This window comes from Gouania willdenowi, chromosome 3 (genome assembly GCF_900634775.1).
Source record: "Gouania willdenowi chromosome 3, fGouWil2.1, whole genome shotgun sequence".
In the NCBI taxonomy this organism is placed as follows: domain Eukaryota; kingdom Metazoa; phylum Chordata; class Actinopteri; order Blenniiformes; family Gobiesocidae; genus Gouania; species Gouania willdenowi.
Genome location: NC_041046.1, coordinates 21,964,304 through 21,991,125, shown reverse-complemented (window position 1 = coordinate 21,991,125; position 26,822 = coordinate 21,964,304). Strand labels below are relative to the sequence as shown.

The 26,822-nt window shown below is 40.7% G+C and overlaps 1 protein-coding gene across 1 annotated transcript; it reads right to left on the bottom strand.

The window, feature by feature from the left end:
* Positions 1-219: 219 nt before the first annotated feature.
* ahctf1 (AT hook containing transcription factor 1) lies at positions 220-26,330 on the bottom strand. The gene is made up of 40 exons (XM_028439088.1): positions 26,082-26,330; positions 23,477-23,603; positions 19,414-19,564; positions 19,168-19,270; positions 16,826-17,006; positions 16,450-16,657; positions 16,252-16,368; positions 16,038-16,122; positions 15,785-15,935; positions 15,504-15,636; positions 14,910-15,091; positions 14,717-14,778; positions 14,384-14,512; positions 14,139-14,229; positions 13,891-13,980; positions 13,504-13,644; positions 13,282-13,386; positions 13,083-13,179; positions 12,712-12,835; positions 12,507-12,563; positions 12,252-12,398; positions 11,898-12,088; positions 11,671-11,815; positions 11,441-11,572; positions 11,196-11,343; positions 10,839-10,986; positions 10,652-10,753; positions 10,280-10,424; positions 9,945-10,160; positions 8,463-9,060; positions 8,077-8,259; positions 7,825-7,924; positions 7,250-7,386; positions 6,495-6,787; positions 4,649-6,370; positions 4,081-4,321; positions 3,198-3,362; positions 3,033-3,112; positions 2,750-2,838; positions 220-872 (listed from the first exon to the last, which is right to left on the bottom strand). Exons 2-40 carry the CDS (start codon positions 23,595-23,597, stop codon positions 677-679), a joined length of 7,506 nt encoding a protein of 2,501 aa, XP_028294889.1. The 5' UTR covers positions 23,598-23,603; positions 26,082-26,330; the 3' UTR covers positions 220-676.
* Between the last annotated feature and the right edge of the window lie 492 nt (positions 26,331-26,822).

The window sequence follows — 26,822 nt, the reverse complement described above, 5'->3', positions numbered from 1 at the left end:
CCATACATTCATCAGAAAATAGTCTATGTCAGTGAAGTGTCAGAACTTTGAGCACACCTATGAACAAGTCCAAAACTAACTCCAACATCTGCAAATTATGTGCAAGATTTGTTTGAAAATATACAACATCCTAATAACAACAAGATCAAACCCCAATGTGCTTTAAGACTGTCAAAGGCTGAAGATCAGATTCACACTTCCACATTAAAAACAAACATATTTATTTATATACTTTATTTGGAGCAAAGCAAAAGACTATATACATTTTTAGTAGTGGAAAAAACTTCTCCACTGGTTTGGCAGCATTTTTCTTAAATGGGGAGAAAAAAAAAAATAATCACTTGAAATTTAAAAAGTCATTCAAAAGACCAAAAAAATGATAACTAAGAGAACGTAAATAAAAGCTCCTATCAGAGAGATGCTCACTTCAGTCTGTTTGATGATGTGCACTGGTAAAAACCTACACTGATTGCTTTCCATTGAATCTGCTACTAATAACAGATATCATCCAGTCCTTCCTTTCACACTGTAGTCCTCTTGTGTGATTGGATCAGAAACACTGATTTCATAACCTACTCAGTTTTCTTTTCCCGCCGTAAAGTCACTTTACAAACGCATCGTTAAGATGGAGGTTATGTTTTTCAGCCAGATGTCATGAGGATGCTCAACACCCGCCTCACAGTTTCTTCCTCCGTGTGACGGGTTTAGTGAAAACTGCGTTCAGGACGCGTTTGCGCCGAAGGTTCCTGCTGGTGGGCGGGAGATCTTCTTTAATTCTTCTTTGTGATCGAGGGCTTCTATCAGCTGGACTGGGAAGAGGTGAGATCAGTTCCACCTCAGCAATGGGAGGTGGCTCTGAAACTGCTTTAGATCTGAGGAAGATAATAAAAACAAAAAAAAAAAATCAATTGGGAGAACATGTTAAAGTATGTCCTCTTCTCCACTTAAAGCAGAACCAAGTAACTTGCACTTAGCGCTCCCCCTAAAGGTCCCTTTTGGTTATGTCACTTTTGCTCTCCCAAGACGGTAGCACCCATCACTGAAAAATCCTAATACAACAGTGACACTAAGGGTGCTTTCACACATATAGTCTCATGTGACCATGTGAACAGCATGAGGAAGAGAGACAAGTAAAATAAATTAATGATGTGGGAGTAAAACAGAATGGAGTGTGGAAATGTGTGTGATGTGTTTGTGTGCTGACAAAGCAGCTCTGAAAATGGATGGATAGATAGATATGTGTGTGTGTGCTGCCTGATGGAGCGCTGGGTTATGTGATTGTCGTTGCGGTTGTGCTACCGCAACGACAATGTGTGTGTTGCTGCTGAGCTGTCACTGCATGGATGCTCCGTTCCTCAGACAAAGGTTTTCTCTGCCTATTTTTTTTTTTGCTGGCTCCGCCACGATATAAGTTTGAAAAAAGTGAATTTGTAGACAACTGTGTGGACAGGACTGGTCATAATCTAGTATTAGTTTGTATTGGGCTGCCTTAAAGCAGTACTGCAATCATCAGCTCATGATTAGACTGGTGGCCTTTCTTTTCTGTGCTATTTTTAGGATTGGCCGCCAGGGGGAGACAGCGCCAATTAGTTAGATGGATATTATGTTGGATTCAAATGTAGACACTACACAATAGTGTCATTGTTCTGTTAATGTAAAAGCTGGAGACTGAGCCAAATACTTTGTTTTGTTTGATTTAAAAGTGAAATGTCAGTAATTTTTTTAAATGTTATCTAACTAATATATCAATATTTGTTGTAAAAATTTAACCTTTTCTTTACAAATTGAAATCTAGGGGTATACTGACAAAAAAGGCTCAGATGCCCACACCAAAAATATTATTACCAATATTTTTATGGTGTATTTTACAGCTGATGAAGACATGAATCAAACCGACCTGTTATCATAACAGACGCCAACAGAAAGCTAATACAAGAGGAAAACTAAGTTTTTGTGGGGTTATTTATTTCAGGCTCAGTAATTGTGATTAATTGTAATTGAACTTCAGTAATGAGATCGTAATTATAATCGATTTTCAGGGGAACTAATAATTGTAATTTGGGGAAAAAAATGCTGGTCAACCCAATCATAATTCAATTGTAATCAAACATGGATAATTGAAGACGTACAGTTGTGTGCGAAAGTTAGGGCACCCCTTTAAAAACAGCATATTTTATATATTTAAAAAGTTATATTCATATTTACTGTTTTGGAATGGCCTTCACAGTCTCCCGACTTAAACATTATCGAAAATCTGTGGGTAGATCTTAAAAGAGCTGTGCATGCAAGACGTCCTAGGAATATTGCAGAACTGGAAGCCTTTTGCAAGGAAGAATGGGGAAAAATCCCAAATAATAGAATCCAGAGACTTGTTGTTGGCTATAAGAAGCGTTTACAAGCTGTGATATCTGCCAGAGGGGGTGTTACTAAGTACTGAAGGTACTGATGCTGTAGGGTGCCCCGACTTTTGCACATGCCAAAATTTTGTTTTTCATTTTTGTAATTTTGTTCAATTTATAAAATAAAATGTAACTATGCATTAATGTTTCCTGACAATATTGTCTTTTTTCCCATATACCAGAGAGACAGTAAATATGAATATAACTTTTTAAATATATAAAATATGCTGTTTTTAAAGGGGTGCCCTGACTTTCGCACACAACTGTAATTGTAATTTAAAAATGTAATTGACCCAAACCCTGGTTTTGGTTGATCGTTCACTGTGAATCTGTTTATGGGAAAAACTCACCTTGTTCGTTTGCCTTGTAGTCTGGTTTTAGAAACACCTGTGGCTTTCTCTGCCTCTGAGTGATCTTCTTCAGAGGGAATGATGTCATTCTTAAGAAATAAGAAGAAAGGCATTAAATAACCATGGATTTATTTTAGAGGCCCCCTTAAAAACTATAACTTTAGGAGTTTTTGTTAAGTTTCACCAATCAATAGTACTGAACATTTTACTTTCCTACCCTGGATGGATATCTGGGATGCAAATTTAAGTAGAGATACACAGACACACAAACAGGAGCCCTCACCTGAGTGACATCTTTGATTCTGCTACGGGTCACAGGGGCCGTGGACTTCTCGGGAGGTCCTGGAGACTCTGCTCTGTGAGCTGATGCACAACGTACACATGAGTTCAAACTGTCAGAGTGAAAGGGTTAATGATGAAGAATTAATGATGATGGAGCTCATCTCACCTCGTGTTCGCCTTCGTGAAGGAAAGTAAATGAAGGAATTCTCGCTGGGATCGGCCTCTTCACCGTCAGGTTTCGGACTAACATCGTCTTTCTCAGTGTGAATATCTTCTTTTGATGACTTTGTCTTCCTGCGGCTGCTTTTTACCGTCTCAGTGATGGTGATAACTATATCAAATTATATAAAAAAGAACACAACATTAATTTAACTGTTCATAGCCAACACCCAAATTGCAACCTACAAAGTCGGGAAATGTTTTAAAGAAGTAGTTCTCAAACGAGGGAAGTGCACTGCATTATGACTGACCTCTAACCGACAAACCGTCATCTTTGTATTTAGACAAATTCAGCAGCGAGCAAAGATTTCTACCCAATTTTCTGATATTTTTAGTCAACTTCTTTTATTAGATTCCAGATTTTTGTGCAGAGGTTTGCAGCATTTTTAAGTCAGGTTTGAAATTAATTAAAAAAATAAAAAAAAAAAAAAAAAAAACACAAAAAAAAACCCCATCGTATTTGTAAATTCAAAAAAGTACAAAGTGGGAACCTTGCATTACAGGGCTTAAAGGGTGAATACAGTACCCTGTAATTTTCCAATGGCTAATAATTGTCTGAAATGTAATTTTTGTAAAATCCTACATTTTCTAGCAAGTAATACATTTAAAAAGGGGGAAAATTCCATCGCAATTTTTAGTGGAAATTGAGAGTTAACAAAATGAAAAAGTGATGTAATGTCAAAGTGCTGGCAGATGGATTGTTAATGTGGTCCAAGAGGACAATGAGCAGCCCAATTCCTGTGACTCAGGAGACGGACCTCACTGTCCTCATCATTCCACTGGTACCTGATACCAGAATATTCAAACAGACTTCTGCATTATGAACTCACTTTCTTGCTTTTCTTCTTCATCTTTTAATCTTTTTATGAGGGCGTCTGCAACGGGGGTCTCTGAGTCCACCTCCAGCGGTGAGTCCAGCAGGGGAAGGTCTTCCTCCGAGTGGTTCCAAAGCTTGGTTTTCGTTGTGCGTCGTGAATTTCTTTTACTGGCACTCCTGCTTTGTTCAGGCTCCTGTAGAGTTTCACTTTCTTTGATGTTTTCTGTCAACGCTGCATCCAGCTTTCTAACACTCTGAGGAAGGAAAACAGAAACTAGTTTCACCTAAGGGTGGGGAATAGTATCAATGAATGAATGATGGAGGGGGTGACCACTGAACACAATAGACAGGAAATAATGCACAAAGCATGCATTACATTTATCAAATAACTAAAAATTATTATGCCAGGGTTCTCATCAGGAATTTTTCAGAGCGGAAGGGGATCGTGTGGCATGTGAGCAAGCGCCACTGGTGGAAAATGTCTAAGTATCTGAGGGTCAAATTTTGTGAAGAAAAGCTTCAGTGGTTTTTTGTTTTTTTTTGGTTCACCTTACGTACAAACTTCTGGTGGTGTTACTTACTGTTGGATAAACATTCAGTGAAATCCTGTGGGACAGTCTGGTGATCCTGGTGGGGCAAGGAGGTGTTGCTTCTTCTACCTCCAGCAGAGCAGGCAACCACTCTGTGGACTCTGTCTTGGTCCTTCTGGAGCTGCGTTTCACTGGAGGAGCCGAATCTTGGTCCTGCTCCTCTTTCAACACGTCAAGTGTTGCTGGTTCCTCATCAACGTTGCTCGATATCCGAACTGACCGCCTTGGAGTCTTCACAGGAGTGTTCTTACGTTTAGAAGGAGTTGGTGTCTTGAAGCCAGCCTGTTGACTTCTTGTATTTGGGACTCGGTCCTCTGCGGTTTCCCCTTCGTTAGCGTCAGAATCTGCAGATGACTCCGTCTGTAACCTGGCCCTCACATTTCTCAGAGAACGCCGAGATGGAGAGGAGAACTTTAATGGATTTGACACTTTAGTCTCACAATTTGCTGCTTCCACTTCTTCCACAGCATTATTGGAAAGATCTGGGCGAGTTCTACGACTACTTCTTTGGGGTGTGCTGGCTTGGACTTTATCGTGCGTGACCTCTTTAGCTTTTCTAGGCTTACGTCGAGCAGCAGCAGAAACACGTGTGCTTGTTTCCATCTCGTCTAGATTTCCTTCCATGTTGGGCTCATCTTCTTCCTCTGCTAAAGGAGAGATAAAGGTCACAGTCCTTCTGCTTCTACCAACACTCTGTGATGGGAACGCAGGAGCAATTGTTTTTAGAGAAGTTGGTGTTGCTGGGACAGGTTGGTCATCGGAGTTCAGACACTGAATCACAGGCTTCTCTTCTACAATATTGTTGACTTCTTGTTCTTCCTCAAGAAGTTCTTCCTCTTTGTTTTCTATGTCTGCCTTCATTATTTCCCTGTCATTGTCCTCAAGCTCCACTGGTGTCAGGTGATCTTCCTGTTGCTCTTCTTGAAGCTCCACTTTCACAGCAGACTCATCCTCATTACTCCAATCAATCTCTGTATCTACAGGTCCATTTTCTTGCTGCTCCTGAGGAGATGTTGGTGTGTTTTCATCAACGTCCTCCTTTAGAGGTTCAGATTTTATTTCAGGGTTCTCATCATCGACCGTCTCTGGCATTTCTTCCACTGGCTCGCAGATTGAGAAAGCAGCATTGTTATCTTCTGCAGCCAAAACAGACTCTTCATATTTTGGAGCATCTTCCACCTCTTCTTGTGCGTTAGTCTGAATGTCCGTTAAAACTTCTTCCTCCTTTAGAGCTTGCAGATCATCTGGAACATTTCCAGAGGTTTCCACCACTTTCTGTTCATCTGCCTGTGCTTCTTCTTCAAGCTGGGGACCATCCGGTTCATCTGTTTCCAGTAAAATAAGCTGAGGTTTACATAAAAGTCTGTTGCCATCATCCTCAGCTTGAGGCTGCACAGGCAGATCAGATGCCTGGATATCATTTTGCTCAGGAACATCAGAGCTGGCCTTGTCTGCGTCCACATCAAGCATCAGTGTGAAGCTGCTGTGAGTTTCTGACAGTAGATCATCTGCTACAACATGGGGCTGAAGCTCATCGAATCCCAGCTGGTCACTGTCGCCCTCCATAACCTCCAAAGGTAAGGTGAGGATAGTGCTAGAAGGTTTAAGCTCCATATATGATGATCCTCGATCAAGATCCTGTTCTGGATCTCCTTCTCCATACTCTGACCCAAGTCTCACCATCAACACCTCACCTTGCAGATTGTCTTCCATCTGTTAAGAATAAAATAATTTGTATAGACAGGTTAAAAAAAAAATTCTATGAAAATCAAAGGCAAATCAATGAAAATCTGGAATAGTTTTGAGGATATTAATACATTTTCTTATAATCTGTTACCTTTATCTCTGCTTCAGGAGGGATTAGAGAGAAATCTGGAGCTTCGTGCTCTGATAGCACAGGCAGGAACTGTGCATCTCCCTGATTTAAGGTGGAGCTGCACTGAAGCGGTGACATCCTCCCATTCCCCTGCACTTCTGCTATGATCTCCACTTCACTGCCAGAATCCTCTTCCTCCTCTTCATCTGCTTCCTCTTCCTCCTCTTCAGTAGTTTCAGACTCTTCCTCTTCATCATCTTCCTCCTCAGAGGTTGGGCTGGTCAGATCTTCGCTGTCATTTAGACTGACAACAGCTAGGTTTGAAAAACAGAGATGTAATTGTTCTGTAACATTAGTCGCAGCACGAAATATGACTTTAATGAGGCTTGTTTAAATATACATTATTAATATACATATGAATTGTCTATTAATAGGGATAGGTACAATACAGGGATTATTAATTTCTTTATCATCATGCTAACAATATATCAACCAAATATCTAGATGCAATTTCATTAGAAGAAAGTGTCCAGACCCCATACTGTATCATTTTCAATATGTAAAAAAGAAAAATGTTTTTTAAATAATCTTTTATACATTATGCAATGTGAAGATGCTTATATTTATAAGCAACAGACATATTTATGGAGTATACCAATAAAGTCACATATCTATTAATTAAAATTATTGGGAGCAGTTGAGTTTAGATGGGCCGGTTTTATATTACTCGATGCAACTTTTCATGTGCGTGTGTGTGTGTGTGTAGTGATCCTCACAGTGGGAGTCTGTACCAACAAGTTCTGAGGATGTCACAGAGGTTATGGATTTTTGGGACGTAATCACAGGTGGAGCTTCATCAAAAGCTGGTTGTTGCTCCTCCTCATTCTCATCTTTATCTTCATCTGAAGCTTCACTGGAAAAAAAATATATAAAGACATTTAAAAACTATTGGATACTTTTTAAATACTGGGACAGAGTTGCATAACCACTTTACAACATTAAATCTGCTTCATAATCATTTGCTTGATAGAATTGCTATTATTACTAAAATTTATCAAATATTATTTTTCATTTTAAACACAGAATGACTGTCCATAAGCAAATAATAGGAAAGGAAAATGTATATATCTATAAAGTAATTATAGTCACCGTCAATGAGGTGCATTATCAGGTGACAGTAATCGAAACAGGACACACATGATAATGCACAACCATTAGAGTTCTAATTATGCATTTATGTACGTTTTCATTTCACAAAAAACGGGGAAAAGGACAAACCTTATTGAAACTCTGTTTAAAACATGGGTCAGCAAACAGTCTTCTGTTAAAAGCACAAGATGGAGTTATTTACCTGTGAATAGAAGTCTGTGATGTATTGTGGATTCCAGAACGAGCGAGAGGAGAAGACAGGTCACTACCAAACAAGTGTTGCTGCACAAACTCTGTCAGATCTGAAGAGGAAACACAAAAATTGGAATATTTAAGGAAGATCAATTCTTTCCTACGGTTACCCAAGCGTGTATATGTTAGATTTAGCTTTTAAGTTAGCAAAAAACATTTGGCCCTTAGAAAAACAACTGAAGAGAAATATTTTAAGATGGACCTGTTGACTGCTCCAGATCTTCTGCTGGTTGGTTTGCTGTTTGCTCAGGTGTTTGAGGATGCTCAATGAGCTCGGGTGTTTCAGCATCCTCTGAATGGACAACCTGCTCCTCTGTTCTCGTATGAACGTCTTCAGATTCCACCTCAGTGGGAGCGGCTGAGTTTTCAGTTTCCTCTTCATCATCTATAAAAATCAAGACAAAATTACAATAGTGAGGCTGCTCTACATCCTCACTAATTAAATTCTTTAGAAGCAGTGTTACATCTGAACAATACAGAAGATCTTATTAAAAAAACATGTATTTGACATATACCCCAAAAGTTATTGTTTAGTACATTTTGTTGCATAAAGTAAATATTAAAATTTGACCTTTGAAAGTGAGCTACCTTGAGAGGAGAGAGGTTCTTCCTCTTGATCAAGAGAAACAGGTTTTTGTTCAATATCTTGCTCTCCCTCGACTTTGGACAAAGTATCTTTTTCCTGAGTTTCAGCCTGTGGTTCATTTTCCAACACAATTTCAAATATTTCAGTTTCCTTTCGTTCCTCTTCTTTATTTGAATCTTCTGCTTTCAGGGGAAGGCTTGGCTGAATGTCCATTAAAGGCTCTTCCTCCTTTTCTTCCTTGTCATCAATCTCTGCCACTGGGAATTCATCCTCTGCTGCTACATCTACTGAGAAAGGAGCATCAAAATACTCAAGCGTGGTGTCTGTTGATGGAACGGGTGGCAGGCTAGTGTCCAAGCTAAGTCTGAGTCGTGCCTGAGCTGGATCTGATGTTTTTGTTTCTATGGGAACTTCATGGATGGAAGATGCCTCGCTACCAGAGAATCTGAGCTGTGGTGAGGAGGCACTGCCTTGTGGAGGAAGAAACTTTGCAAGCGATGGCTCCTCTTCCTCTGCAAGCTGTGAGGACCAAGTTTCCCGTCTAGTCTTAGTAAGTGTGGCTCCCCGAGTCAGCAGGCTGATTTCACTCTCAGCAGCCACCTACACAGGTCGACAGACTCACATTAGATTTCATGTTAGGACAGAGGGTGTGCATTGGATCCACTCAGTGTTCTCCTGACTGTTCAAAGTTCATTCAACATCCACATGCTGCTATATGTAGGTTCATACTGTTTTAATTAGGTACCTGTACATCTACTACTACCTGGAAAGCAAAGTTGTGACTGTGCCATTTTAAAACAACTTCAACCAATCCTAATGATTTTTGCAAGTTGATCCAATCAGCACAACACTAACTGATTATTGTAACCAAATATTGTGTTTATGAGCAATTCAAGCTAGAGCTGGGTGATATATAAAGATTCAAGATATATCAAGTTTTCTATTTTGTGGATATAAAAATGTACAATATTGCCTATATTCTTATATATTTCTTATAGCTTATTTTGTTTTAAAATACTTGTTTCAGGAGTTGCTGCTTTCACTACTTCTCAGAACAGCATAAAAAGCACACTTAGATGGATTGCTAAGTGTATCCTAACCCAGACCTTCCCCTAAACAAGCCACACGACAGAACTCACTCACTTGTACTGTCCCTTAAAAAAGGAAAAGACTGTGGCACTTTGATCATTGAATTGAGCCAGAAATTGCCTTTCTGGTAAGACTTTTTTTAATATAAAATGATCGAGAGTTAAATCGTATATATCGCTATTTTGAGAAAAAATATTAAGATATGAGCTTTGGTCCATATCGCCCAGCCCTAGTTCAAGCATTTCAATCACAAAAAAAAAAGATATCAACAATGGTCTGCAAGTAAATAATTGCAATAGTAAATCCTTTAAAGTAAGTTCCAGTCAATATTTGGAATTAAAGCACAAAAACACCAACAGCTACTCTGTGGTAAAGTAGAATGCTCTGTGTTTTACCCCATTTGTCCAAGGGATGCCCTTCTCTGTTTCTGGTGATTCTGACTCGTCAAAGAAGGTTATCCGGCTTTCTTTGCGTGAAAGCGGCGGTGTGGTGGAGCGCCCGGGAGAGGCGGAGGGCGTAGCAACAGGTGTGGGCCTCAGGCTGCTGCGCAGGATGGACTGTGGAGTAAAGCCTGAGAACACTGGACCAGTGGAAGCCAAGGCACGAGCTCGCTGAGGGGTTACAGATTAAATAATTAGCTTCACGGTAAACATATTAGGGTGTATGATACACTAGGATGATAAAATGGGACACTAAAAAACAGAAAATGAAACCAACGACTCACTCTCACCTTGACAACCTGGGGCGTTTGAAGTAAACTGAGTTCTGGGGCTTTGCTGGTGCTCTTGGGAGAAAACCAGGAGGTGGGGGGTCTGAGGGGGCTGAGGAAAGGTCGAGGGCTCTGATATGAGGGTTGAATCACCAAGTCCTTTAGTCTGAGTCAAAAAACAAGAATTACAAAAATATTATCAAACAGAGAATTTCCTTCAGCTCATCAATAAACCCTTAAGAGGTGTTAAGTTTTGACTACAGTAGTATTTTGAGATTTGTGGGCAAACAACTAAATAACTGGTTTGTTGCTAAGCAGCACTATTGCATTATGTATTATGGTAGAACATATAAATACACGATAATGAAAGTTTTACTGTCACTGCAGCTTCACCTTGATTTTCGCCTGGCAGTCATGGTTATAGGAGTTCCAATAAAAGGTTCAGAAAAGGCCTGTGATGAGGATTTAGGATTCTGCGCAGCTTCTGCCACCGGGCTAGAAAACAACACAACAGGTCAAAAACACAACAAAAAGAAACAAAAATGTATTTATATTTTTAAAAAAGTATTTATATACCAACCTCTTAGAAGGGGAAGACGTGGGTGTTTCTTTACCCAACCACACCTCCTCAATTTTGGTCAAAACATTGTTGATGAATCCAGCTCTGGACATTACCTTCTCATTGACGGAAGGCTTGGTAATGGTAGACAGAGGCTGTGGCCGAGAAACTGCAGCACAGTGGGTAAAATTTGTTAAATATGATTGATAATCACATTTGTTTCCATTCTCTGATTAAAGTATTTTTGTATTTTAAATTAAAAAAATACCACGTTGGTTTCTTAGCAAGAGAATCTTAATTGCAGTGCAGGAGTGATGCCTTAAACATATTTAGCAGTAATAAATCCTTTTAGAATTAATCCGTCATTTATTTCTTTACCTTCTCTGTGGTAGGTGGAGGGATGCAGGTACGGTTTGGCTCTTTCCATGGCCAGCTTCCTCTGAACTCTGGGCAAAACTTTGCTGTACTGATCCATGATAGAATTCCTGGCAGTGGCACGTTCTTTAAGTTTAGGGTCTCGCTCATTCTAGGTGGAAGGAATGAAAAATAATCATAAAAAGGTAACTGATCATCAGTTTTAAGAAGCAGAATTAAGCCATATTTTTATATGGATTTTAACTCACAACAAAGTTCATTTTAAGGCTTTGGTTGAGCTGCAGTGCAGCAATGTAGTTGGCCTGTTGCAGGTAGTGAACCATAAGCAGTTCTCTGTTCTGGAGACCTCCCGTACCCTGAAGGAACTTCTCCAAACATTCCTGAAGCACAAAAAGCACATGTATATAAGTCTATTTTGTTATATCTTTGTGCATTTGATTGCACAACTAAAAACAGTTTCAATCTTTGAGCTATTTACCTGTTCATTAATGCCCAAGGGCAGTTTGAGAAGCTCTTTGGTGAGACTGAGCTCCTGGCAGCTCTCATAGAGGAAACCAAGCAGCTCACTCATGTTCAGACGATTAGAATGCTGCCGCAGTAAAGTCCACGCCTCAAGGAGACACCTGTACGAGGGCAACACTTACACGGTCAATAAACTAATGGTGATCAGAAAATACAGCAGAGGTCCTCTCTGGGTGTCCATACCTGTTGTGTAGCAGTACAGACAAGCAGAGTTTGGCTTGGCTGGTGGTGGTAATGGGTGGGTTAGTGAGGTGGAAGTATCGTAGTGCCACTGACTGCTGGCCCTGGCACATTAATGCGTGCAGAACACGTTCATGCTGCCACTCAAAGTGACACTGGGATGCAGCTGGATGCAGCAGAATCTCAAAGGAACTCTAAGGGATCACATTATTTAAAAAGACAAGAATTAATAGTCTAATTAATTTTAGGATAATTAACCTTACAAAGAGAGTGTAACATCATCACATCATCCCACAAAAAGCTTTTTGGCTATTCATTCAATCCTTTATAGACACAAACAAGTCAATCTGTGTCTACCTGATGATCATGATGATCCAGTAGCCAAAGGCCTTGCACCAGTTTAACCAGTCCAACAGGGATGGCAAACGCTGTGGGGAAAGACTCCACGGAGGTGCCATCTTTATTTGGAAAAGAGTACATGACATCCAGCAACAGGTAGATCACCTGGAATCACCAGTTAAGGATCATATAAGGCAGCACATGGCTCAGGTTCAATAGAAACAGTCACATTGCACAAATACAAAGCAAGAGACAAGTAAAGCTGAAGGATACAATTGCATGTTTTGCAGCTTCATCAATGTCATCCAGCAAATATATGTCCAGAAGTGCCTGTGAAGTAAACACAAACAATCAATGTCTGATCTCAACACAAAGTTACAAACACATTAAGCAAAAACTTAAGCTAAACATGTTTATTTTTTATTCATACATTAATTAATATTGATGCCCAAAAGTGTGGAAAACGTCAAAGCCCTACATGCAGTGAAGGTGGAGGATATTGTCCCGTTCCGCCTTCGTCCCTCTTCCAGAGGCTGGCCAAGCGTTCACCACACTGACTAACCAACCCATCAATCATCAGGCAGTCTGCACACCATTTACCCCTGAGACAACAAGAACAGAGTATTAATGAGAAATAGCATCACTCATTCAATCAAGGCATGCCAAATGTATTTGTTTAACACATTTCATACTGATCATAACTCAATGTGCGTTTTATATAATAAATCTATAAACATTAGGATGGGTTTTATAGTTTTAGATTCCTGACAGAGTAAACAACAAAATAAAAAGTAGGTACATGTTGAATAATCAGCACAGAAACACAGATACTATGTTTTTACATCTTACTTAGCAAGCCTGGTCAGTTCCTCTCTGCGGATGGTGTAATAGTTGCTGATGACTGAGTGAGTGTAGAAAGGTCTGGAAATCTGCAGAGCATCGTCCTCTGGTGTGTTAAGGAGAGAGAATATAATTATCATAAAAAAATTGATGGCTTTTCCTTTCAACTTAAATATTTTCATTATTTTACACAATAGGTTCACTATACCTGATCCCTCAGGGAGTAATCCAGTGCGACAGAACCACAGAACCACCTGAGCATATTTTGAGATCAGACTGGATACCACGTTTTTATTCATCAGACCAGCCAGACCTAAAACACAAAAAATAGAATGAAAAATATTAACAACTACAGACTTGTAGTTTTTAAATCATTGAGCAACAGTAAGGCCCTCCCCATTTGAGAAAGTCACAGCATGCAAAACGGCACCTTTTTGTGTGAGTGCTTTAGCTTCACTGAGCAGACAGTGGAAGATGGCACTGAGGTTACTCAGCAGTCTCTGACTGTGTTGGAGCAGCTGCAGAGTCTGAGGGTCTGTGAAGTTTGAGGAGCTGTCAAACAGTGGTGCACCTAAACAAAAACATACACAGTGTGAAGTAAAGCTGTGACACAGATTTTACACAGAAACACAAGGGAATACTTGCTTTTGCAGTCAGTTAAATTAAATTTATATATCACAGGATTTCTTTTTTTTCTGTCAAATTTTGGCGAACAGTTTAGATTCATTTTAATATTATCAGTGTATTTTAAGAGCATTTTTAAAAGCTCCCAAGCTGTTTTTTTTGACATGAAATGTGTCATTCTTTTTAAACTTACAGATGCCATCCAGCTCCTCCTTGGTCTGCACTACTTTGTTCCAGGCCCAGTCCAGGATATAACGCAGGTTCAGTGCAGAGCCTGGTTGCTCTGTTGAAAAAGATCAGAAGTTTATTACTAGACAGGAAACTTAAACATGTATTAATATTAAACAGTAAAAATCAGGGCTAAGTGCATCTTTATAGAGGCCATGAATGTGTTACTAGTTTAAGAAGAAAATCAATAGCCTTTTGAACTGAACTCTTTACCTTCTGCAGTCCACTGCTTAATACATCCAGTAATGAGTCTTAAAGAGCTTGTCTCCACCGCCGTTGATAAGATGGCATCAAGTTGCTCCTCCTGAGACCCAAAATATAAAGATCTGATTGTCTAACTTGTCTCATTTCACTTGTTTTTAAGCAGTGCAACAGATTTTATTGAACATGAGATGGAAAAAACAAGCAAAAACTCAGAGAAAACATTGACGTTAATGATGCTGAGTGCAAACCTGTACCTGAGACAGGCTGGAGGCCTGAGTGTCAGCCAGGCGAGATGAGAGCAGACCAGATATGAGGCAGTGTGAATAGCTGGTGGAGATGACCTCACTGGAGCAGGGAGCGGCTTTCTTCAAAAAACTCAGGGTCTGATTTTAATGACATTGATGAAATGTTTGTTAAATGGAAATACTTTTCATTCTACCAATACATATTTAAATTCTAGTGGGTTTGGTAGAATTTAAACACTGATCAAAACCAACACGAGACAACAGTCCTACTGCACTTTTGTGGATTTGTGACAAAGCAATAATGAAGATATGGAAACTGCATTATGGAAATGAGGAACTTGCCTCTTTCTGATAACCAGAGCAGGTTATATGCACGATTCCAGAGTTTAGCAAGCAGGAAGCATCTGGAAAATAAAGACAGTTGGTATGTTAATTCATTAAAAATGAAAACTTGGGACACATTTAAAAGCATCATTAGTCAAAAAACCTGATTTGTTTGAGCTCACAGTTGTGGTAAATAAGCACCCAAACTTACCAAAGTTATATGTGGTGGGGTTAAAGTACTGCTCGGGCGGTGGGCATGTGAAGGGCAAGCCTCTACTGAGGCTGCGCTCATGTACAACCAAATCCATGATGACATGAGGGGACACCATCTGCACCACTGGGTCCAGGGACCAAACTGCCAAGTAGGGACAGTTCTGTAATGACTCTCCAACCCTGACAGAAAAAGAGCCAAAGACACAAAAATGCAGAATGAGACCAAAGCAAAAGTTCCTTGTTTTATCTAATGAAGCCTGTACGCAAGAAAAATGCAAAGAAAAAAAAAAGACTTCTGTGAGATGCTAATATGTATACTGTATGTAGCAGCTTATATTTCTAATTAGTTTTCAATTAATTTCTTTGTTGTTGTTTTTCATCTTTGTCTAACTGTTGTTAATATGTTCAAATAAAAAAATCTAAACAATATGTCTAATAAAGCCCTTATTACAATCCAATATAAAAATCAAACAAAAGCACCACCTATGCTATTATGAAAGCAGGTAAGTTCTTTAACGCATTACCACTCTGAGATCTGTACAGTTTGAAAATCAAATAGGAAAATCTGAGCATGTGTGAATTCAAGCCCTACCTTAGAGAGTCGGGCATTTGTGCATGATACCAACGGTTGATGTCAAAAAGCCCAACGTAGGTAGTAGGAACTCCCTGACCATAGACTCTAACTTGCCAACAGAAGATTGACACACTGGTGTCAGGCGATGCAACTAAAGAAAATAAAAAACAATGTCAGGCAGAGTGAAATGACAATGTCAAAATGTTTGTAAGGAATGTGTGTTTAAAGCAGAGAAGCAGCTGGAGATGTTTCCAAATGCTTCTTTGTTTTATGAGAAGCCTCGGCCAAACCAGGCTGACCTTCATTTAAGCTGTCGTCCCTGTCAGGATGAGGTCTGCATTTCTCGATAGTGAGACAGCTCAGCAAGCGAGTGTTTGTGGCCTGAGCCCTGAGAGGAAAGGCTGTGCCACTTAGAGTCTGACTGTAACGCTCCTCACAGTACTCCAGACCCTGTGGAACACAGAGAAGGTTAAATGTAAAAAAACAAAGTCTTCTGTCATTGTACTCCTTTCTTTTTTAAATATATATATATATGTATAGTGGCTCACAAACCTCATAGAGGATCTTCCCTGATGCTATACACTTTCTTTCGCTGAAGGCCAGTTGAAGCAGGTGGAGGCTGACCACGTCGCCTTCACTGTGTTTCAACAAAAGAGCAGATTACGTTTGAGAAAACGTGGCAGAGCAATGTCAGGCGCAGTGTTTGGTGTGTTTAAATCAATGTGAACAGTAACATATGATAAAGTGAGTTGTAGGTAACACATACAGGTCCTGAGAAGACTGGACAGCCCAGAGGTAGCAGCAGTTCCTGGGATCGTTCTCTGGCTCTTGAAAGGTGAAGGCATACACTGGCACCTTGCCACCCTCTAACTGGGAGTGGTATCTAAACATGAACAGTTCATTACAATAAGACAATTTAATATTTCTACAATTATGAAAAGTACAGAAAATGTTCAATTCTCACTCTTTCTTCAGAGCCTTCATGTTCCACAGCTGCAGGTATCCATCTGAGAATCCAACTGCCAGCTGGTTGGTCCTTGACACATACTGCAGAGTAGTGGCTCCAATTCCACTGGGCGCGTTCAGCTGAAGGCAAATATGTCTACCTTCTCTAGTACTGACCTCTCGAAGTCTAGGGATCTCTGCAGGAGATTTGGTCACTACCTGCAAGTCTGCAAACATTCAAAGAGACACCATTTTATTCATAAATATTACAGAAGTACAAGTACAACCAATGGAAGACAATAAGCATTATTGGACAGAATAAGAGATAAAAGTTTAAAATTGGTTTGGATAAACAAAGAGATGACGGGAAAACCACCTTCATTGCCGTCTCTTACCTGAAGCCTCTAGCTCACTTTGATTGCAGGATAGATCATCGAGACAAAGGTCCACCAGCAGAACATGACCCAGATCTGTGACCACTGCAGCGATGCCAAAGAACCAGCGCAAACTCTGGTGGAGGTGCTGTGTCAAAGTGCTGGCTCCACCGTAACTCACCAGTGGCTCAATTGCTGTAATCTAGTGCAAAGAAATGATGGGAAAGGAAAAAAAAAAAAAAGACTGCTGAGATGGCTGAGAACTGTAAAATGTAAACACAAATTCAACCTGGGTTGATAAAGACTGATCAAAGAAACTCTAAATTTGACATTGTGAATAGTTTCAAGTATTATGCTGAATAACAGTAATGAGCTTCCCATTTATAAATCCCATCTCCAATCCACTAATGTACAGTGCATATTTTGATGGTAGGGGAACTAATGATAACCAGAGAAAACCAACAACCACGTGAATATGCAAAGCATAAAACCAGGATAGGGGATAAAGCCTGAAAAAATTGGCTATCCTGGATAAATTTATCCCCAAGTCAGATGAACGAAAGCCAACCAAGTAACCATGGTGATTTAGTCTCTATAGCTAACCTACGACAAAGCAGGGTAACAACTAGGATAAAGTTATCCCTGTTGTGGCTCTGCTGCAAGTGTTTTACAGAATGTCCATGGTTTTTCTACACGTACACCCAAATGTTATAGTCATTTAATTTGTCAGTTGAATTTTGGTTTTAATATTTTTTATTATCATAGTTTATATATAAAGACCAAAAGAACATATAAAAAGATAATATTTGAGCAAGCAGACAGTTTATTAGGAGTATTTTCCTTAATAATCACGATAAAATGCATGATATGACCAATAAAAAAACAAAATACTATCCAAGTCAGCTGATAGAAAAGAGACTGCAATCCTTACAGTGGGATTATATACTGTATTGCTCAAAGTATTCACTAACTTCCCCATTCAAACTATTTTCCAAACCAATGTGAAAGAATGAGTCACTGAGGAGCTCAGCTTGGCACAGTGATTAGATGCCACCAGAGCAACAAGTTTAGTCATGAAATTTTCCTGCTACCAAGTATTCTCCAGTCCACTGCGATCTTACTACTAAGTGAAAGCATTTGGAAACAATACCCACACAGTCACAGGGAAAAGGACAGAGAAGTTACCAGAAAGAAAGTGGATGATGCCGAGGTCTAGGGTGTGAAGAGGTCACCAACTTTATGCAGATTCATTTTCCACACACCTCCAAACTTCATATGGTATTCAAATTAGCGATAGAATGTTGTGTGTGTGTGTGTGTGTATAAAGTTTCTTGGAATAGGTTATTATGAGAGAGCAGCTGAAACCAAGCCATATATCAAAGTCAGTTCAGTTCAATACTTTTAAGACTTTTTATTGCCATTTGAACTTAAATTTAAGACCAACTTGCCAATGCCACCTCAATTACATAGAGTTAGGGTCAATTTTTCCAGTGTCTGGCAGCCCCCAAAGTAAACACAAAAATACACAAGAATGAAAGTGAAATATACAAATAAAACAGACTGAAATAAGAAAAACCATTAAGTAAAATCTTCATTAGACATGCAATCTTTGTTAAATTTACATTTCCCCGTGTTGTTGGAAGTTACTACAAGCATGACGTGCATCTGCACAGAGTTTTGCTGCAACCACTGTTTTGTAGTCGGTTCCACTGTCGTGATTGCGCAATGTTACTGTAAATTAAACCATAAATTTTCTTTAAACAAATGTTGCCATTTATTTTGAAATGTGAGACTAATCACAATCAATAAATCATATTTGTGTTAAAATTTAAGACTTTAAAAAAATTGATTTAAGAGTATTTAAGGAAAATTAGGCCCTATTTTTAGATTCATGACTTTATCTTAAAGTGAGAACATATGGTGACAAGTGTGAAGCTTAGGTATAATGGTGGTGGCTGTGAACAGAGGGAAGGAGTGAGTGTTTATACCTAAAACAGGTATTTAGTTTAAACTGACTACTTACACATTGTATATTGTTGTCATGCTTTACTGCTACTTACCCATCCTACACTTTTTGCTTTACTTGGTTGTGTACGGGTATATTTAAAGTTCAATAAATGTTAAGAGTTCTGTTAGTGTATTTAATTTAATTTCTAATATATACATTCATATCATATGAGTGTTTCAATTGTCTTTCATAATCAATGTGCTTTAAAAAAAAAAAGCATATCTGCCGATTTTTTTTTTTTTAATAATCTGTATCCGTCTTTGAAAATCCCATATCGGTCGATCTCTAATATCTAGCATATAAAGGCAAAGCTTTATTTTAATAATATGTAATGAACAGTCTCTACCATACTCACCCTCCCAGGAATAAGCACTGCTTTGACTACTCTGGACAGTCCCAGGTCATAAAGACACAGCACGCTGCCCTCAGATTCCTCCAAGCCCACCAGCAATCCAGACCTGCTCAAATACAGCAGGGAGTTCACTTTGTCATTCTTTAATCTTGACGCATCACAACATAATGTGCCTTTTAAAAGATGATTGACATTTCCTGCACTAAAGAAAACAAGAATCATGGAGAGAGTGCAGCTACTGAAACGTACCGTTTGAGCCAGCTGAAGTCCCGGGCAACCAGGACAGTGGGCGGGCTTTCTCCTCCACTACTGAAGCAGTAAGCTGAGAGTCGCTCTCCTGTCACTGCATGAACAACCTCCAGATGTGGGCCACAGGCCAGCCACGCCAGCCCAGTGCGGCCTTCACATCAAAGAAATAAAGAAAAAATGCTTTGGAAAATGTTTTTGTGATTGAATAACAAACTCCTTGTCGCGTTAAAAAAAAAAAAAAAAAAAAAAAAAAATTGATATCGTGTTTCATCATACTACCAGAACACCAAAGCTGTACATGCAAACATACATGGCAATAAACACTGTTAAGATTCTGATTTGATTCGATTAGCTCGTTTTACTGCCGTGCGGCTGAAAGTTCCTCATATAAAAATGAGCTGTGCTATATAATCCATTCTAGTCATGATCACAAAATACAGCATATACACATACTCATGTTTAATAATACATAGTAAGAGCAATTCTTCAGGTTTCCCAAAACCAGTGCAGAATTTTTACAAAGTTGAAGTACAATATTTTTGTTTTGTGGGTTTTATTAAGATAGTCCTCGCAGTCTTGACCCATCTAACAATATTTTAGACATCCAAACTCTTTAGGATCCTAGCTGTAGACAAAAGTGCTGATAAAAAAAATGTGACAATCAATGATCTAAGAGTGTTGCAGAAATACAAAAAAGTGTTTCTTTCTTCCAACTTCCAACAATCTAGTTAGTGCCTTCTTATGCAAAAGCTAATTATCCCTGAACATCACAAAGAAAAACAGCTGCAGTTTTCCATCTTCATTTTGTTCGAAGAACCCCAAAAACATAGTCTTTGAGGTTTATTTTCCCAAACTCGTCTGTTTTCCAGAGTTTTAGCCCTCTGGAAAGCGACTTTCTGACCAACGAGCTGTTTGCTGCGTGCTTATGCATATTCATGAGTGGGCGTGTCTATACACTGACTTGCCTGCAAGGCTCGTGCGTGACTCGCTCTGAGGCAGATTAGTGATCTGCCAAAGCGATTTTCTCTCGTTATTCACACACTGTTGTCATTGTTTTCAGCCAAGAAACGGCACATTACAGTAATACACATGGATATTTAAGCAGCTATTGTGAGTCCGTCTTCGCCCTGTGTGTGTTCATCCAGCAGCAGCAGCTTTAAACACTCACTGGAGTCATATGCTGCTAATTCACTTTCTTCTCCTCCTCATCTTTATTAAATACAGGGGAGAGTGCATTTAAGGTGATAATCATTTGTTTATCACCTCAACCGTTGCGGCGCATTGGGTCACAAACACATCAGATCAAGTCAAAGGCGATACAAAGCGGCGCTGCACCAGCAGCAGGCACTTCCTTTAGGGGACGGTTCAGAATGCTAGTGACGTCATTAGCATTTAAACTGCTGGTTTTTCAGAAGAGGGCACAGCAGCAGCTCAGAGAGCAGGATTGTTGAGGATTTCTCAGAGATGCTCCTCCATGAACCGCCACCTTAACGTGGTGGAGGGGTTTGAGAACCCAAATGATCCTGGGAGCTATGTTGTCGGGGGCTTAATACCCCTGGTAGGGTCCCCCAAGGCAAACAGGTCCCAGGTGACGGGTCCGACTAAGAGCGGTTCAATAGCCATATATGTACATGAAACAACAAAGGCAGTTCACGTCTCCCGGATTGGTGCTACCGGGGCCCCACCTTGGAGCCAGGCCCGGGGTTGGGGCTCGAGTGCGAGTGCCTGGTGGCCGGGGCTTTGCCCACGGGCCCCGGCCGGGCATAGCCCGAAAGGACGACGTGGGCCCGCCCTCCCGTAGGCCCACCACCCGCAGGAGGGATCATATGAGGCCGGTGCAGTGTGGATCGGGCAGTCGTCCAGGGCGGGGGCCTTCGTGATCTGCATTGGCTCCGATGGCGGGGGAGGATGCCGGTTAGACCTGGCAGACCCAAACGTATAGTGAGGGTCTGCTGGGAATGCCTGGCAGAGTCTCCCGTCAGAAGGAGCTTCAACTCCCACCTCCGGGAAAACTTCAACCATGTCTCAGAGGAGGCGGGGGACATTGAGTCCGAGTGGGCAATACCCGAACCCGTTGGTGGACACCGGGGGTGAGGGATGCCGTCAAGCTGAAGAAGGAGTCCTACCGGGCCTTTTTGGCCTGTGGGACTCCGGAGGCAGCAGACAGGTACTGACGGGCCAAGCGGAGTGCAGCCACGGCGGTCGCCGAGGCAAAAGCCCGGACATGGGAGGAGTTTGGTGAGGCCATGGAGAACGACTTCCGGACGGCTTCGAAGAGATTCTGGACCACCATCCGGCATCTCAGGAGGGGGAAGCAGTGCACCGTCAACACTATGTATGGTGCGGATGGTGCGCTGCTGACCTCGACTCGAGACGTTGTGGATCGGTGGGGGGAATACTTCGAAGACCTCCTCAATCCCACCGACACGCCTTCCAATCAGGAAGCAGGGCCCAGGGACCCGAGAGTGGGCTCTCCTATCTCTGGGGCTGAGGTTGCCGAGGTGGTTAAAAAGCTCCTCGGTGGCAGGGCTCCGGGGGTGGATGAGATCCGCCCGGAGTTCCTCAAGGCCCTGGATGTTGTGGGGCTGTCATGGCTGACACGACTCTGCAACATCGCGTGGACATCGGGGGCAGTGCCTCTGGATTGGCAGACCGGGGTGGTGATCCCCCTTTTTAAGAAGGGGGACCGGAGGGTGTGTTCCAATTATAGAGGGATCACACTCCTCAGCCTCCCCGGTAAGGTCTATTCAGGGGTACTGGAGAGGAGGGTCCGCTGGATAGTTGAACCTCGGATTCAGGAGGAGCAATGTGGTTTTCGTCCTGGCCGTGGAACTGTGGACCAGCTCTACACCCTCAGCAGGGTCCTTGAGGGGTCATGGGAATCTGCCCAACCAGTCCATGTGTTTTGTGGACCTGGAAAAGGCATTTGACCGTGTCCCTCGGGGATTCCTGTGGGGGGTCCTCCGGGAGTATGGGGTATCGAAACTCCTGATAGGAGCTGTTCGTTCCCTGTATGACCGGAGTCAGAGTCTGGTCCGCATTGCCGGCAGTAAGTCGAAATCGTTTCCGGTGAGGGTTGGACTCCGCCAGGGCTGCCCTTAGTCACCGATTTTGTTCATAACTTTTATAGACAGAATTTTCTAGGCGCAGTCAGGGCGTTGAGGGGGTCCGGTTCGGGGGCCTCAGTATTGCATCACTGCTTTTTGCAGATGATGTGGTCCTGTTGGCTCCAACATACCTTAACCTTCAACTCTCACTGGATCGTTTCGCAGCCGAGTGTGAAGTGGCCGGAATGAGAATCAGCACCTCCAAATCCGAGTCCATGGTTCTCGACCGGAAAAAGGTGGAGTGCTACCTCGGGGTCTTGTTCACGAGTGAGGGAAGGATGGAGCGAGAGATCGACAGGCGGATTGGTGCGGCGTGTGCAGTGATGCGGAGTCTGCACCGGTCCGTCATTGTAAAAAGGGAGCTGAGCCAAAAAGCGAAGCTCTCGATTTACACGTCGGTCTACGTTCCAACCCTCACCTATGGTCATGAACTTTGGGTCATGACCGAAAGAACAAGATCACGGGTACAAGCGGCCGAAATGAGTTTCCTCCGTAGGGTGGCTGGGCTCTCCCTTAGAGATAGGGTGAGAAGCTCAGTCATTCGGGAGGGGCTCAAAGTGGAGTCGCTGCTCCTCCGCATCGAGAAGAGCCAGATGAGGTGGCTCGGGCACCTAATTAGGATGCCCCCTGAACGCCTCCCTAGTAAGGCGTTCAGGGCACGTCCCTCCGGAAGGAGGCCCCGGGGAAGACCCAGAACACGCTGGAGAGACTATGTCTCTCGGCTGGCTTGGGAACGTCTCGGGGTGGATGGATGGATGCACAAAGGAAGCCCAATAAAACTTTGGGGGTGTTTTTGATTAAAAAATTAACATTGTAACAAGGTTAAAAGCTAAAGAAAGTTGATTTTCATGATATAGGACCTTTAAATAAAATGTGGTATGAATCTACTCATAGTGACTACAAAAATAGGAAGCGAGGAAACTATTTACTTGAATGGTTTTGGAAGTGTTGCTTACCGATGGTGAACTTCCCCTGGAGAACAGAGTCCAGGTTGATTTCATCTTCCCCCAAAGCATCTTGGGTAACTCCAGAGAAAGGAAGCAGGCTGCTGGTGACTTGGGCAGTCAGGTCACGCATTGTTCACTGTATATGAACAAAATTAAAAAAAAAAAAAAAAAAAAAAAAATCAAATCATTCATTTAGAAATATTAAAAACATTTTGATATCAGAACGCTTTGGATTTATTGGCTCTGCTCAGTTCAAGAGTATCGACGAAAAATAAATGAATGACTTTCTACCGACAGCTGGCCCCAGTTGTTAAAAACTAACAACTGGGGCTGCAACTGTGTTAGCTGTGTGACCTGCAGCATGTCACACAGCAACAACTATTGACAGATGTTATTTTATTTCTCAAAAACATTTGACAGTGCAGAAGATAGCAGCTGTGAACGTGTGAAGCGAATCAATCATTCAATAAATCACAAATTTGCTGATTTCTTACATTTCACAAACTTAAAACAGTTTGAGGAAGTGCTTTTCGGAACATCAGGATTAACAATAAAATTACTTATTAGCACAAGGTGGTTCGGTTCTTTGATTCCTTATTTATTGTACTATGTTTTTCTTCTGGTTATAAGCAACAACAAAAACACAACATTTTGAAACCTCTATATACACACATAAAACCAAACCAAATGATTGTTGCATATACCCAATAACGAAAAGTGTTAATAACCACTAAGCTACATAAATAAGTCTGTCCTTTATAGAATAATACATACAAAACCTTATTATTTTAATGCCCAGGTAAATAATTGCAATTAACTGAACATCAGGTCTGCCATCCACCTTTGAATCCCAAACAAAAGGCTAAGAATCTTTGATTTCAACCTTTATTTGCTCACTGCCACACAACTAGAAGCTTATGTTGTGGTCTTGGGTGAGTTCTCCTTAATCATGCATCTAGAGAAGTAGAGTAGAGAAGCTTTATTGATCCCGCAGTGGAGAAATTTACTGTCATTGCAGCTCAGATCAAATAAAGTGCAAAAATAAATAAATAAAAATAAATAAAAGGCAAAACAAGTCCCAAATGAGATACAATAAATATGATACAATAAAGGCTGTATTACAATTAGAAAAAATACAAAATATATAAAGAATATAGATGTATACATATTTCCAGACTGTGCAAGGAAATAGGCACCTAAGCCTACTTATTTCATTCAGTCCAGTAATAGGAACTGTTGTTAACACCATATTCATTTTGATGAAACATTTTAATAAAGTATTTGTTTTAGTCTGCAGGGGTTTTCCCTAAGAATGGCCTCTGCAACACAGAAGCAAATAGATTACCTTATCTCTACAGTGATGTGCTGTATGGAAAATAAGAGTAAATTGGACACCACTGCCCCCTGTGGCCACATATAAAAGCACAGCACGTTCAAGTGAACTCCCGCGCAACACATAGACTGTCAGCGCACAGCCAGTCCTAACGTGACGTGCAGAACCACATCTAGTCCAACCAAGACAAGTCTACATTAAGCACAGAAAAACAGCGTTTTGCACCACTGATGAAAAAAAACTAATATCTAACAGCACACCTGCTTAACAAATACATATATGTCAATATTATTAGAGCATGTGGTATCGCTCCTTACTTTTTCGCTACTTGTCAAATGTCATAACAAACTAAGGTATGTATTAAATATATTACAAAACAAACTGTGTCAACACTAGCACTTGACTAACTAGTAAAGCCTGTTCATTTCGAGCATGTGAGGAATACAGGACAGCTTCAACAGATGGTCTGATAGCATGTGCTAGCACACTGCTGTAAACAAAAAGGTGGTATCAGTCATTTAAAAGGAGGAAACCAGGTCTTGGCAACAATTTCCACGGGAATCAACATACATTTAAACATATTGCGTTAAATGCGTTGAATAAAAGCTCAAGTTACACCCACGAGACAACATTAGCAGTTAGCTTACAAGGTCACGCAGGATTACTGTCTACTAACCGTTGAGTTACGATAGTCGACAAATCGTAAATGTTTTAATAATATCTTAGGCAGTTCACTTATTTCGTCGAACACTTCATATATTCCACCCACGTTATGCGGTCCCAATTCAAATTCATTACATTGCAACACCCAAGGCTATGTATAAACAGTGTAAATAAGCATCGGAGTGTTAGCAAAGCTAGCCTAGTAGCAGGCACTCTGTGGCTAAAGCTGCTAGCTAGTGTTAGCAACCCGTTTATTAACTTTACGTGTAACCATCCGCACTGACAGCGGTCGGTATTATTTCAACATGAGAAACGCTCCAAATACGTTTCGTTTCACAAAGATCTCAGAGTCTGATCTGTAGTTTTATTAGCAAACATAGCTAATCACAGTCCAACGTGCATAGCTGAAGCTTGGTCCTGGCTAAACATCGGTCAAAAACATATTTATCGAGTGGCTTCCGCAGTACAAAACTTTACGGCACATTTCTTAGGGACTTAATAAAGGTAAATACATCTAGTAAACCTGATCGGCCCTGCTAACTCTTTGTAAACTGTCCTGTAAGGACAACATGAAGCCCGCTAGCCGCTACAGGGCAGGCGTTTCTCTCTAGTCTCTACCTGTGCGGTGGTGCTGACTGTTGGTTCGGAGCCACGACTGTTCAGTTTCCTCTGGTCGGTCTGACACACCCTTCTTTCCTCTGTCATAATCCAAGTCCTTATCGAGTACTCGCTAATGTACAGCAGGACAAAAAGCAGATCCACCTAACTGGTGAACACGATGCTCTCCGTTGACTTCAGGCTGTAGCACCGCAGAGGAGCGCCATTTCACCTGCTGCTTCTTCGCTGTGGTCCAGACAGAACCTAATGTTTACTGCTGCCCCCTGTCGCTCATCTACTGCATTTACTGGAGCAGAAGAGGCTTTTTCTTAGTGAGAAAACTTGCAGTGAGCACATGCAGATAGATTTGACTTTATTATTCAATTAAAAAAATAATAATAAATCACTCCAATAAAAAAAATCTCAATCAAAAAGGTGTCGAAATGATATATATATATATATATATTCTTTATTTTATTTTTTTTTGAGACCCAATTGAACACCTTTCTTCTTTGATTGAACATTTGTATTTGTTTATTTTTCATTTAAGTCATGTCTACTATTCAATCAAAGAAAAAATAAAAAAAAATTATTTAGGTCTCAATTTTTTTTTTTTTTTTTAATTTGAATACTTATTTGAAAAAAAAAATTTAAATAAATAAATATATATATATTATTGTATTGAAGTTAACTGATTGAAGTGGGTTTGTTGGACTGAAAAAACATTTTTTTTTAAATTAATTTTTATTGAATAATAAAGAC

Excerpts from the sequence above, each read along its gene's own strand:
- ahctf1 (XM_028439088.1), bottom strand. The coding sequence starts at position 23,597 with ATGCGTGACCTGACTGCCCAAGTCACCAGCAGCCTGCTTCCTTTCTCT. Across the intron at positions 14,779-14,909 it reads CCCCACCACATATAACTTTG|ATGCTTCCTGCTTGCTAAAC; the intron begins GTAAGTTTGGGT and ends TTTATTTTCCAG. Across the intron at positions 11,344-11,440 it reads GCCTTAAAATGAACTTTGTT|AATGAGCGAGACCCTAAACT; the intron begins GTGAGTTAAAAT and ends CCTTCCACCTAG.